The sequence below is a fragment of the Lactuca saligna genome, chromosome 5, assembly GCF_052625555.1.
Source record: "Lactuca saligna cultivar CGN05327 chromosome 5, ASM5262555v1, whole genome shotgun sequence".
Taxonomy (NCBI): domain Eukaryota; kingdom Viridiplantae; phylum Streptophyta; class Magnoliopsida; order Asterales; family Asteraceae; genus Lactuca; species Lactuca saligna.
In genome coordinates this window covers 159,715,833-159,730,832 of record NC_136421.1, presented here as the reverse complement: position 1 = coordinate 159,730,832, position 15,000 = coordinate 159,715,833, and the positions used below count along the sequence as shown (strand labels likewise).

Here is a 15,000-nt window from a genome sequence, read left to right as displayed (position 1 = left end):
ACTTACGAAAAAAGGGTTTTGGCAGATCAGCATGCATAGTTGCTTCCACAACTAAATACGCAGCAGATGGCGATCTATGGAAGTGTTGTTTCCTGTGTAGAAGCTAACAAACAGCATCTTATGTTCGTTTATGGCCATGGGGGTACCGGAAAGACATTCCTTTGGATAACTATTCTTTCTTTTTTTCGATCGCTCGGAAAGGTTGTTCTTGCAGTTGCCACTTCCGGAATAGCATCATTGCTTTTGCCTTCTGGAACCACAACGCATTCGAGATTTAAGATACCAATTGATCTCGCCAGCAACAGATCATGCGATATAAAAAAAAAAGAACATCACTAGCCGATCTTATGAAACATACATCACTCATCACATGGGATGAAGCCCCTATGAGTGATAGGCGATGCTTTAAATATCTTGATATATCTTTACGGGATGTACTTGATTGTGACGGGAAGCCATTCGGTGGTATTTCGGTCCTTCTTGGTGGTGACTTTCGACAAACACTACGCGTTTTACCAAAAGGCACACGATCCCAAATCATAGATCTTACACTGCCAAACTCATATCTATGGAAGTTTTTCGACATTCAAACGTTGACTCAAAACATGAGGCGCAGTTCCAATGAGGATAGGAATCTGCAGACAATGTCAACAGCCTTCTTTTCCGAATGGCTACTTCAAATTGGTGAGGGCATAGTTGGACGGCCTGATCCAGATGATCCACGCGACACGTCTTTGATTCAGATCCCTCATTCATTGCTGATACCTCCAGCTCATGACTCACTACAACAACTGATATGTTTTGTATATGACACAAAATTACTTAACGCTCCCACAGTAATTGATCTATCAACATGAGCGACTGTCTGTCCAACTAATGAAGCCACCGATAATATCAACAACATCATCCTCAGATCGGTTGAAACGGATCGGTGTTTATTAGTCTCAACCTGTTTTCTCACATGGGCAGTTGTATGTAGCACTTTCTAGAGCAACTTCCCCAGATTCATTGAAGATCCTTATAGAAAGAGATCATGATATGCCGTACAACGAAACAAAAAATGTTGTGTATAGAGACTTATTACAAAATATCACTGCAACTGAGGTGTCCCACATCATCACCGCATACTATCATCCCGTTGATATTGTCATTTGACTATAGTCATTCAATATTAGACACCAACGAATATTTATGTGTATTACAGATATGTAGTAAACTACAGAATAGATCATGATCTTTTACATAGGGTCATTATATAAATTTAAAATGGAATGTTACTAACACATTTCACCTACTGTCAGAAACGAACAGCAAACAATGACCAGCATATCCAAATTGAAGTGCGATGGAATTGGAAGTCCAATAGAATTGAGAATTGTTTGCAAATGGAAGCACGATGTCCGTCGATATGAAACCTGGTTTATTCGGGTTGACAGATTTGTAAGTGAACAAAAACCAAAGACACTACAGTCTTTTATTAAGCGTGACACATATTGGTTAATCAAAATTTCAACCATATTATTTTTCTTACACAGGGAGATGCAATACAGATCCTAGGACAACGTACGAACCAATCATACATAGAATCGGTACTTAATGTATCAGAATGTTACACCATATCAAAATACAGTTGTCCTAAATTACATAAATATCAAAAAGTATTGGAGAACGATTTTTACATAGATGTTGGCCTCAGCTCCATTATAAAACCACTTCCAAATACAATAACCATCCCCGCTACTTGGTTTCGTTTTGCTTCTAAATCGCAACTAACAGAACCTGGGGAACATCCACCATATGATCCAGGTAGCATCATAATATATGGAACTGGTTTCACTCATAGAAAGTAACCATTTATCTGTCCACCTTTTTAGATTTTGTTGGTATGCTGTCCAAGATCAGAGACTCCACAAAACATGTTGGCCAACCGTATGTTCTTCTTATTCTAACTGATGATAGGTACATCTAATAACACGTAATATATCACCCTAACAAAATCATCACAACACAGCTGAAAAAATGATTTCTCAATCTTTTAGAGGCAATGAGGTCCTAATAAATCTATGGAAAGAATGCTTTACGAATCCTAGGAAATTCAATCGGAGTCTAATCACGCCACCCCCTGCTATGACAGTTGTAGCAGTCACAAATCTAAAACCTTCACTTTTTGGAGGTATGTCACGCATTTTTTAATATATCATAACCACAATATGATATATGTTGCTTATTACAATTGAAATTGTTATTGTAGGAACATTACGTCACGGATCCTCACATGCTACGCATGTGTATGTAAATCCGCAAATCCCAAAAACCACAGAATTGATGAATCTGTAAACACTTAGAACCAACCAAAATATATAAATACATTTAACCCAAAAACAAGGATCACATTTACATCAACAACATTGCAGGTATAGTGGTCCACATCGACCATCAACAACACTAGCAGGGATACCAGCCAAGTTGAAAGAAATCATAGAAAAATCATGATCACAACTCCTGGTAAACCTACACAACCCTCAGCTGAAACATAACTTCATGTCTGTTATAAACACTAACAATGTTGGTTACATACAGGACAAAATGTTTTTAGTGAAAGAATCCATTGCAGACATTGTGTTCCAGGACAAATGGTATCAAATGATATGTCCAACCTGTAGGGATCCAATCTTCAAAAGGGGAACGCAATGGTACTACAGTGCACACTCAAAGATCGAAAAACCCATACTAACGTACGTACCAACCTCTAACCCTGCAACATCCTATTGTATTACAAAACATAATAACAGATAAAAACATCGTGTAGGCACAAGTTCCATGTCACGATAAGTGATCCAACTGCCACGATGTCAGCAGTCATATCTGAAACATCATTTCGGAAACTCATAAATTCAGACTCAGAGCATACAGTAGACGACATTATAGCTCTTCACAGAAAGACCTTACTAGTGATGATCAGTCAGCACAAGGGGAAACAAAGAACAATGTCTATTCAAATGCTAAAAACATCAACTGACGATAATGTACGGTTCATCATAATCGACATAGAGATACCAGTAACAAGCCAACAATCAGCTATTTCAGCAACTCCATCACAACCTCTAATAACAAGGTCCGCAGTGGAACACTGCCCCCCTTTGTCAGATACAACCAAAGGACATACTGCACGTACCCTCACTTTTACTGCAAACGGTACATACACATACATAAACACACATATCACTTTCATTAAATATCCATTTATGATATTGTTGGTTAACACCTTACAGATGAGTCGGCGCCTTCAGGAGATGTCAAACGCACCCTGAAAAAATAAACAGACACCCATAAAATGACACTCCGTTCTTTTGTAACCTGTTCAACTTTTGCTACGTTTAAAACCATCAACAACTAATATTGTCGTGGTGTCTTAACCATATGTTAGTATATGTTAAACATATTTGCTTTTTGGATTATTTAGTATTGTAATCGAATAGCAGCTTACCATATATGTCTTTAATCTAGATGGTTTCCCACATATAGTATGCTTTTCTATTAAACAAAAAAATATATACCTTTTGTTTATTTTCTATATACACCAAATACATAATTTAAGACAATCATGAATGATGACGACAGTGTTCACAAACAAAAATTTTATACACAAAAACAAATATCCTAGCTTCATTACAAAACAAAAATCATGCCATCACCCAATCACCCCAAGGTCCAAAGGTTAAACTACATGCTTATGGAACAGGTTTTCCAAATATATATTCAGACTCAACAAAAATCATATGAAAATTCATTACATGCTTTTTCCCTATTAAGACACTTCCAAAGAAAACGTCTATTATCACAGCTTTCAATTATAACACTACCTTTCCAAATATGAAATTACATAAAAAAAACCATACATTTTTTTTTATAATGGGTCCAATGTTTAAAAGTTAAATTACATCTTCCACTTTTAAAGAAACCATCAACTACAACAACTTTGTATACATATCATATAAAAATTAGTTAGATCGTTTATCCAATAACTAAATTGTGGGTTATCTTCTTTTCAAAATGAGAACAATCGTGATAAACGGACAGACCAACAAAATTTATAACATCTTTGCATAACAATGATATAAAAATATAAACCTTCACAAAAAAATTAGAATATGTAAACGATAAACATCAGCATTCCTACAACCAAACAATCACGTTAGTCCTAAATAGCCTTACATCACCTACAATAAATGCACATAGCAATCGATTGCAGCCGGTTACGCACACAAAAAAACCTTCGCCCTTTCGCATCCCATTTAATACCCCTCTTCAACAATCAACAGCTTCAACAATCCCTATAATCAATAAACCCCATAACATCTCCACACCACATCCAATCACACAACCCATCGGAAAACGAAAAGCAAAAACCTATTCCCACAAAATGAAACCGGCTGAAATGGAAAGCATCATTCATATGCTGATTGGCCAGGCGGAGGAAGAGTTGTCCGCTCTAACAAACCTGCAAAGCGATTTCTACTTCAACCAGGAGATGAAGAACGAACTGTTGGAGAACATGAGCCGCCGGCCAAAGTACACCAACTACCTACAGATGAAGGACCTCGTCAACAACAGTACGTACGTGGCATAAAAAAGAATCATGGTGATTTACAGTCTAAAGAAGGAAACCGAAACAACCATCGAGGAGCTCAAGAAACTACTCAAAACACTTCCAGAAGACGATCAACCTTACATAGACTAATCAACAACAACAAAATCACGAAATCTTTTGTCATCTTATTATCCATGATCTCTGTAAATCGTTTCCTCTTTTGATGCTATGCTTATGAACAGTTCCATGGTTCAGCCTTGTATTGATCTCTAAGAAATATAATCTATCATTTATGTCTATTTTCTCATTTCATATATAAACCTTAATGCTCGCACATAGCAAACCACATGTGAAGCACGTATATGAACATTTCTTCTCCTGGAAATTGTCTATTCCGTTGTCGGATACTAAACGGTATGGTCAACATTTAAACATAAAGTCAAAATTTTGTCACATTACTAACACTCTTCAACATAAAAATAGATAAGAAAGACCAATCATGTATGTACTCATCCTCAGTTGTAAAAAAAACCTATACCAGACAACATTCACATCTGTTTTATCCTCTCAACAAAGACAAATCAACAAATAAAAAACTTTTAATCCGACCCCCAACAACTTATATCAAGAGTTGAGTTCAAGTTTATAAAGTTTCGCATCAACTATTTTCTATATTTTTTTCCGTATGTTAATATGAAACTTACAACTCTCCTTGCAGAAAATGACTTAAACCCTTAAAAAGGATTTTTTTATACAAGGCCGTAGATGGAAACAAACCAAATCATGGTTCCAGTTTTGATGTAAGCTTTTGTTTCTTTCTTTATCTATAACCAGGTTAGTAAAATTTATTGTTGTGTTTCTAATTTATGATTATTTCAGCTATTTGTCAACATATTTTTACACATTCATAAACCATATTTGTTACAACTGTATGTTCATGTTCTTAATTCTTTAAATTTCCTTGCTTTCAAACTAAAATCTTTACATGTTAACTTCTAATTTATAATTTTATATATGTGTAGGTGATAGCTAACACAAATTGTGCATCCATTATCGCCGCATTAAAGTATAACTTTACGATTTAACACGGAAAACCTACTTTAGAAAGTTGTTGTATATGTAGCAGCTAATTCATATTCTAGGGTGGAGAAGACCATTTGGGATGTGCCGAAGAGTTTTACTACATGATTGGAAAAGAACACAGAGAAGGTGGTTCACGAAATCCTATCTTATGCACTCCAACTTTTTGAAGGGTATATTGGTCATTCTTCGTATATTATCTCATTCTCCTTCATTTGTAGATTCCGTCAAACGGGTTTGAGGCTGATTTCAAGCTTTAAATATCGGATTTAAGTTGTAACACAAATTGTTTACTTCAATAGCCTGCAATTTCATCTTTTATTATTTTAAACTTATAATCTTGGATTATTAAATTTGTCTTTATTGACTATAGAAGTAGGAAAATGTAGCATTTCAAAAAGAGATCAAAGATGTGTTTTACTGATTATAAAAGAGATCAAAGATGATTGGGAATGAAGGTACAAACTTGCAATGCAAAACAACATAAAGTATATATTTAAAGCTGCTTATTTATTGTTTTGGATCCGACCCCCGCAACGCGGGGGTTCCCGATCTAGTTTGAAATAGTTAGTTAATAATTTTAAGTTTTTTACTACGAAAGTTTAATTAACTTTATAATTGTGATTCTCATTGATTATAAACTAGTAAAGAATCAAAATTATACATGTGCAATCTCAATGGTATTTGTGAAATGGTAAGCGAAATTACTTTTTTCCCTTATATTCTATACGCATTCAGCATTCCTATATATTTGCAACGAAATATGGCAACTAATAACCTTTTTACGGTAAAATGATAAACATGATCCCGTGTAGTATATGAATACTAGGTTCAAAACCATAGAACTACGGTTGAAAATGAAAAAAAAAAAAAAAAAAAAAAAACTATGATAATTACAAACTATTGATTATTCCAAACAATTTATTAATTTAGAATGATAAAAGTTTAGTATGTATGTTTATAATGATTTGTTAAAATTAATTTATACATTGTTATGAATATCCAATCTAGGATCTTCATATGTAGATATTTGATAAAATCATGATTTTGTACAATACAATATAAATATGAATATATTAAAAAAACACAATAAATCATAAAAATTAGAAAATGACATTGTTATATTAGAAATCAAGAATGACGGTAATGAAATAAACATATATAAGGACAACACAATAAATTACAAATTAAAATGATGAATGAAATGTGATTATTAAAATAAAATAGAAAACAATATAAGAAATCTAAAAATAGGTACCAATGTTTTTAAGCATAGTGTACTTATCGCTATAATAACATCTTCGATAAAATTTTGGTAATTGCAAATTATATAGACAAATGCTCATAGAATATTAACCAATAAAGAATGCATAGAATATTACCCAAGAAAATTAGCCCATTCTAATAGTAGCAGCAAAATGAATGAATTTAGTAGGTCATTTAGCATAAGTATAACATTTATATTTTTTCTACCTCCCAAATTTCTTTATCAGTGTATTTTCTAGAGATTCCAGGTTGGTTCGAGTAGTTCCTTCAAGCATAAATCATGAAGTTTGGTTGCGCATATGTTGTTGTCGTCTATCAAAATCTATATAGAAGCTATTTTCATATTGCAAAAGAGTATTTGAATAAAGGCTCTCAGTTAACCTACCAACACACCACTAAGTGTAACACCCCGTTCTTAAAGTGTTTAATTATGAGTCCCTGAGATTTAAGAGGAAGGGTAATTCTGGTCCTTTTATGGGAAAGGGGTTTCATCCGAGAAGGTTTCGGGCTGGCGTATGTTGTTAGAAGCATTGGGCTTCTCGTCACCCTCGAATGAATGTAAAGTTATTTGGGAGCGGGTTTAGAGTAGAGGAGTTGCGGCGTTTGGAAGATGATTATTCTTTATACTTCTTCGTGGAATAAGTGGAAAAGGTCCCATGCATGCATGTCATGCATGCATAAGTTTTAGGTTTTGGCTGGGTACGCCCAGCGTAAGCTGGATGTACGCCCAGCGTAATGGTGAGAAAATGCGGGTTGGCTAAGTGAGTACGCCCAACGTACTAGAAGTACGCCCAGCTTACTCTCAGAAACCTCAAACCCTAATTTAGGGTCAGACACTATATAAGGAACATGTTGGTTCATAGCCTAGCCTCAATAAGCTCATCCTTAACCTCAGAATCCCTAGAAACTCGTATTCTCTCCATTGTTGGGTGCGTTTGACCTTGTAAAGCTCATTTTGACAAAAGAAAGGCTAGAAAGAGAAAGGAGAAGTTGTCAACAAAGAAGAGGAACGATTGGAGCTTGTAGATCTGAAGAGATACCATCCTTTGGAGCTTGTTTGAGGTATAAAGCTTCTTGCTTGCCATCTATTTTGCATAGATCTAAGTCTTGTGGAGTTTTTAGCATCTTTCTTATCCCAAAGCTCTCATCTTGATTCATGCTTTGTGTTGGCCGAGATTATCTGTCCTTTCAGACCTTTGGAGAGGTCTTTAGTGAGAAAAATAAGGTCCCAAGGGCTGTAGTTGTTCCATGTGTGAGAAAAATAGGTCTTAATGGATTAAGACCTTGGACTAAGAGCTTTATGGACGTCCCAAGTGATAAATTTTTAGACCTTATGAATCTTAGGCATATTTGGCCTAAGGATCTGAAGTTTGGGCTTAAGAGCTGAAGCCATTAAGAAGTTATCAGAACTTAATGAATAGCGCAGTTACGCCCCACGTAAACCCTGAGTATGCCCAGCGTAGCGGGCCAGTGCCCCTATTCCTTTTTGTGAACATTGCAGTAGAGAGAGTACTCCCCCTGATTAGATCTTAATATTAGGCCTTTGAGTTTGGGCCGTTTGTGGGTAGTTGGTTCTCGGGCCAAGTCTGGGAATTTATGGATAGAGTATTTTGGGCCCAATTATTGTTACAGACATTGGATCTAGGCCCATTTGGTGAGGTGGGCCCAGTTTGGTAAATTGGGCCAATATTGGACCTTGTATAAGATTTGGACTTTCATCTTAGCCCGATAAGTGAATGTATGCTTGGCCTAATGATTATTTTGTTATGATGGTTAGTTCGGGATTTTCGGTGAGTTGGTGATTCGAGAGTCTGCTTCTTCAGTTTAGTGTATCGGCATTCGTGAGGTGAGTTATCCTCACTATATCGACAGGGTCTAAGGCACCAAGGCCGGCCATTTATCAGATTGAGATTCGGATATTTGTTGTTATGTTATTGTTTTGATATGCCTGCATCCTAGTAGCTAGGATGGTATATGTTAGAGACCTAGTTAAGGTGGGTTTCTTGATATGTAGGGTGATGCTATGCTAGTGACCGGTTAGGTCGGTATCCTGGTTAGGATAATGATATGTTATGTGATCTGCTTGATCGGCTTGTTGACTATGAACTGTTATATGATTGTATGTTATGTGCACATGGTTGTTTGGACTAGAGTGGGGTTGAGGCGGGTCCTGCTTTGTATTGTAGGACAAGATACCCAAGGCGGACCGGTTGTTCCGAAGGCCCAATGAGCAGTTCGGATAGGCTGTAGGCCCCACGAGGGCGTACCAGACGTGTCGAGGCTCGGATAGTGGACCAGGCCGACTGAAGGCCCGATGCGGGCGGACCAATCATACAGTAGACTCAGAGAGTAGACCAGGTGGGTTGAAGGCCCGGTGCGGGCGGACCAACCACACTGCAGACTCGAAGGACATGACTAGACTCGGAGGATGGACCGGTGGACTGAAGGCCCAATATGGCGGACCAGTCACATAGTAGACCCGATATGCATGGCTGTTCTATGTTCTGTTATGTTATGTATGCTATTTATGTAATGGGCCGGAAGGCACTATGTTATGGGTCGGAAGGCATTATGATTTGGACCGGAAGGTTGTAGCCTGGAAGGGCGTATATGTGGTTGGTATTTTTGGGGTATCTCACTAAGCTTTCGCGCTTACAGTTGTGGTCTAAATGTTTTTCAGCTTCTTCAGGAGATCGTGGCAAGGCGGAGGCATGATCGTACCGCTCCTTGTGTTATGTTTATGACATGGTTCTGGGAATACTTTGATAATAAATGTATTGAAAACCTTTTTGTAGTAACATTATTAAAAAGGGTTGTTTTTGAAAAGTTTAAATATTGTTGAAATTTTTGGTCGCTACAAGTTGGTATCAGAGGCTTGGTTTAGGTGAATGGGAGGAACAATCGTGTGAATCAATTCTTAAATCAAGGAGAGTTTTTAAAAGAAAGATTAAAATGGTTTTCAAATTAAGTAAAAAGAGGATGCGGAGGTACGATCAGCCGGAGCCAGTAGGTAACCCCAAAATACCATACATGATATTTGTTTTCGAGCTTTAATAGAACAGCATGCTAGTACTAGGCTAGGGATAATGTTGCGTGTTTTATGATGCCTACTAGCCTAGGGTTTTCCTCTGTATGAGATTTCCAGTGTTCCTCTAGGAATGAGGATTGAGTGCTTGCTACATATATTAGTCACTAGGGTGTTGTGGTAGTACTTCATACAAATATGGGTACGTGTGGAAGGTAGTATGGGCCCGTACTACTGAAAGCATAGGACCCATACGCGTATCAGGGAAACCATGACCTCTACGGTTGGGTTGAGAGTTGGTTCCCGGGATAGTGGGAAGTGTCTGAGATTTTGTGGTTTATTTTCAGTATGGAGATTTCGAGGCATGCTGGGAATGGATCCGGGTCAGGAGAGGGAGTTCCGAGCGGGTCGGTACCGCCCAAGGTTATCGGACAGATGAGCACGTGCGAGTTGCTCCGGGCCAAGCTTCCGGAACTGTTTGGGTCAATCAAGACCGCCATGGTCGAGTATTTTAATGAGTGCTATGCGGCTCTCACTGAGACGGCTGCCGCCGCGGCTACAGCAGCTGTAACACCGGCAGGGGAGGAGCTAGTAGAGGTTTTCAGTATCGGGACTTTGATAATACGAAGCCTCCCACCTTTGATGGAGTTGAGGACCCGATCGTTGCTATGAGATGGTTATGGGACGTGGAGGGGTGTTTCTTCACGTGTTCATGCCCTACTGATCAGAGGGTGAGGTGTGCTTTGAACCTGTTAAGGCTCAGGGAAAAGGATTGGTGGAGATTGACCACGGGGTCATACTCGGATGTGCAGAGGGGTGCGGTTTCATAGGATCAGTTCAGAGAGATGTTCGGTACTCGTTATGTTACGCAGGTCGAGAGGGAGAGGTTGGCTCAGGAGTTCCTTGAGCTAAAGCAGGATTTGGAGTCAGTAACAGAGATCACTAGGATGTTTACTGAGAGGGCGATGTTTTGCCCTGAGTTGGCTTCGAAGCAGGCTCAGATGTCCCGATATCTGAGTATGTTGAAGAGAGATATCAGACAGTTTGTGTCCGCGCAGAGGTGCGAGACTTTGTTGGAGTTGCAGGAGGCCGCCAGGCGTCGTGAGTTAGAGATTGAGTTGCAGTTCTGTAAGCTGAGGCAAGATCCGGTGCAGTCGCAGCCGGCGTCGACACGGTCCAAGACCGTTGATTCCAGGGTGGGAGATCAAGGCAGCCACGTTTGTGGGAAGTGTGGGAGGGGTCACACCGGAGTTTGACGGTCCGGTGGTGCATGCCGCAAATTCGAAAAGGATGGGCACTATGCGAGCGATTGTCGTCAGTCAGCGATAGTTCGGGATTTGAGGATTTGTTATCATAGTCATTAGGTTGGGCACTTGATGGTCAACTGCCCATAGCTTGCTGCAGGACCGGTGCAGGCTCCAGCACCGGGCACTTTGAGGATCACAGGTGGAGTGTAACACCCCATTCTTTAAGTGTTTAATTATAAATTCCTGAGATTTAAGAGGAAGGGTAATTCTGGTCCTTTTGCGAGAAATGAGTTTCATCCGAGAAGGTTTCAGGCTGGTGTATGTGTTAGAAGCATTTGGGCTTGTCATCACCCCCGTATGAATGTACAGTTATTTGGGAGCGGGTTTAGATTAGAGGAGTTGCGGTGTTTTGAAGTTGATCATTGTTTATAGCTCTTTGTGGTATAAGTGGATAAAGGGTCCCATGCATGGATGGCATGCATGAAATTATTGGTGAAGTCAAACTGGGTACGCCCAATGTAAGCTGGACATACGCCCAGCATAAAGGGGCGAAATGTTGCAGGTGTCCGGTTGAGTACTCCCAACGTACCAGGGAGGTACGCCCAGCGTACTCTCAGAAACCCCAAACCCTATTTTAGTGTCAGCCAATATATAAGGAACATGTTGGTTCACCCCTTAGCCTCCTTATGCTCATCTTCAACCTCAGAGAAACCCTAGATCTCGTGTTCTCTCCATTATTGGGTGTGTTTGACCTTGGAAAGCTCTTTTTGGCAAAAGAAAGGCTTGAAGGAGAAAAGAGAAGTCGTCAAAGAAGAAGAAGAACGTGTGGAGCTTGTAGATCTGAAGAGATACCATCCGTTGGAGCTTGTTTGAGGTATAAAGCTTCTTGCTTGACCTTAGTATTGTATAGATCTATGTATTTTGAAGCTTTGTCACCATTTTTGTCCGAAAAGTCCTCACCTTGTTGCATATTTCGATTTGGTCAAGATTATCTATCCTTTCAGACATTTGGAGAGGTCTCGAGTGAGAAAAATGAGGTCCCAAGGGTTGTAGTTGTTCCATGTGTGAGATATATAGGTCTTAATGGATTAAGACCTTGGATTAAGAGCATAAGGACGTCCCAAGTGATATAGTCTGAGACTTTATGAATTCTAATCATATTTGGCCTATGGATCTAAAGTTTGGGCGTAAGAGCTTAAGCCATTAAGAGGTTAAAAGGAATTAATGAGCATTTCAGTTACGCCCCGTGTAACGTTTGAGTACGCCCTGCATAGCGGGGCAAAGCCCCGATCCTCAGTTGTGTTTCATTGCAGTACGCCCAGCGTACCAAGGAGGGTACGCCCAGTGTACTCCTCCTGTGGGACTTTCATTTTTGGGCTTTGAGTTTGGGCCGTTGATGGACAATTGGTTATTGGGCCAAGTGTGGGAATTTATGGATAAAGTATTTTTGGGCCCAATTGTTGTTATGGACATCGGTTCTAAGCCCATTTGGTGAAGTGGGCCTAATTTGGTAAATTGGGCCAACGTTGGACTTTGTATGAGATTTGGACTTTGGTCTTGGCCCGATGAGTGTAAGTATGGTTAACCTATTGCTTATTTTGTTATGTTGGTTAGTTCGGGATTTGCGGTGAGTTGGAGGTTCGAGAGTCTGCTTCTTCAGTTCGGAGTATCGGTATTCGCGTGGCGACTTATCCTCACTATATCGACAGGGTCTAAGGCACCAAGGCCGGCCCTTTATTGGATTGAGATTAAGATATGGTTGCTATTTTATCGCTGTGATATGTCTGCATCCTGGTAGCTAGGATGGTATATGCTAGAGACTTGGTTAAGGTCGATTTCCCGATATGTAGAGTGATGCTATGCTAGTGACCGGTTAGGTCGGTATCCTGGTTACGGTAATGATATGTTATGTGATCTGCTTGATCGGTTTGTGGACTATGAACTGTTATATGATTGTATGTTATGTGCACGTGGTTGTTTGGACTGGAGTTGGGATGAGGCGAGTCCTGCTTTGTGCTGTAGGCCAAGATACCCAGGGCGGACCGGTTGTTCCAAAGGCCCAGCGAGAGGTCCGGATAGGTTGTAGGCCCCGCGAGGGCGGACCAGACGTGCCGACGCTCGGAGAGTGCACCAGGCCAATTGAAGGCCCGATGCGGGCAGACCAGTCATATTATAGATTCAGAGAGTGGACCGGGTGGGTTGAAGGCCCGGTGCGGGCGGACCAACCACACTGCAGACTCGAACGACATGACTAGACACGGAGGGTGGACTGAAGGCCGATGCGGCGCACCAGTCACACAGTAGACCCGATATGCATGGCTGTTCTATGTTATGTTGTGTTATGGATGCTATTTATGTTATGGGCCGGAAGGCAATATGTTATGGGCCGGAAGGCAATATGTTTTGGACCGGAAGGTCGTAGCCTGGAAGGGCGTATATGTGATTGGTATTTTGGGGGTATCTCACTAAGCTTTCGGGCTTACAGTTGTGGTTTAAATGTTTTTCAGGTTCTTCACGAGACCGTGGCAAGGCGAAGGTGTGATCGTACCGCTCCTCGTGTTTATGTTTATGGCATGATTCTGGGAATACTCTGATAATAAATGTATTGAAAACCTTTTTGTAATAACGTTATTAAAATGGTTGTTTTTGAAAAGTTTAAATTGTGTTGAAATTTTTGGTCGTTACAAGTTGGTATCAGAGCCTTGGTTTGAGTGAATTGGAGGTACATTCGTGTGAATCCAGTCTCAAATCAAGGAGAGTTTTCAAAAAGAGAATTTCAAATGGTTATCAAATTAAGTAAAAAGAGGACGCGGAGTTACGATCAGCCGAAGCCAGTAAGTAGCCCCGAAATACCATATTTGTTTTCGAGCTTTGGTAGAACAACATGCTAGTTTTAGGCTAGGGATCTTCAGGATTTCATGATAATATTGCCTGTTTTATGATGCCTGCCAGCCTAGTGTTTCCTTCTGTATGAGATTTCCAGTGTTCCTGTAAGACTGAGGATCGAGCGCTTGCTATGTATATTAGTCACTAGGGTGTTGTGGTAGTACTTCATACAAATATGGGTAGGTGTGGAAGGTAGTATAGGCCCGTACTACTGAAAGCACAGGACCCATACGCGTATCAGGGAAACCATGACCTCTAGGGTTGGGTTGAGAGTTGGTTCCCAGGATAGTGAGAAGTGTCTGAGGTTTTGTAGTTTATTTTCAGTATGGAGATTTTGAGACATGCTGGGAGTGGATCCGGATCAGGATCGGATGCAGGAGAGGGAATTCCGGATGGGTCTGTACCGCCCGCAATTATTGGTCAGATGAGTACGCGCGAGTTGGATGCGAGGATTCGTGAGACCCTGTATGATGAGGTTGCTGTATTGTTCCGGGCCGAGCTGCCAGAACTGTTTAGGTCGATCAAGACCACCATGGTGCAGTATTTTGATGAGCGCTATACGGCTCTCACTGAGACGCCTGCCGCCGCGGCTATAGCGGCTATAGCAGCGGCAAGGGGAGGAGCTAGTATAGGTTTTCAGTATCGGGACTTCCATAATACAAAGCCTCCCACCTTTGATGGAGTTCAAGATCTGATCGTTTCTATGAGATGGTTATCGGGCGTGGAGGGATGTTTCTTCATGTGTTCATGCCCTGCTGATCAGAGGGTGAGGTGTGCTCTAAACCTGTTAAGGCTCGGGGAAAAGGATTGGTGGAGATTGACCACGGGGTCATATTCGGATGCGTAGAGGGCTGCGGTTTCATGGGAGCAGTTTAGAGTGATGTTCAACACTCGCTATGTTCCGC

At 40.3% G+C, this 15,000-nt stretch overlaps 1 protein-coding gene and 1 long non-coding RNA gene across 2 annotated transcripts; both read left to right on the top strand.

Moving 5' to 3' along the window:
• The first annotated feature begins 386 nt into the window (after window positions 1-386).
• LOC145045892 (uncharacterized) lies at window positions 387-857 on the top strand. Its single transcript, XM_078994182.1, has one exon. It carries the CDS (start codon window positions 387-389, stop codon window positions 855-857), a length of 471 nt encoding a protein of 156 aa, XP_078850308.1.
• Window positions 858-1,885: 1,028 nt separating this feature from the next.
• LOC145048995 (uncharacterized) lies at window positions 1,886-2,318 on the top strand. Its single transcript, XR_013683128.1, has 3 exons — window positions 1,886-1,959; window positions 2,040-2,173; window positions 2,252-2,318. It is a non-coding gene; the product is annotated as an uncharacterized LOC145048995 (long non-coding RNA).
• Window positions 2,319-15,000: the final 12,682 nt, after the last annotated feature.

Bases quoted from the DNA above. Each gene is read 5' to 3' on its own strand.
- LOC145045892 (XM_078994182.1), top strand. From the start codon at position 387: ATGAGTGATAGGCGATGCTTTAAATATCTTGATATATCTTTACGGGAT.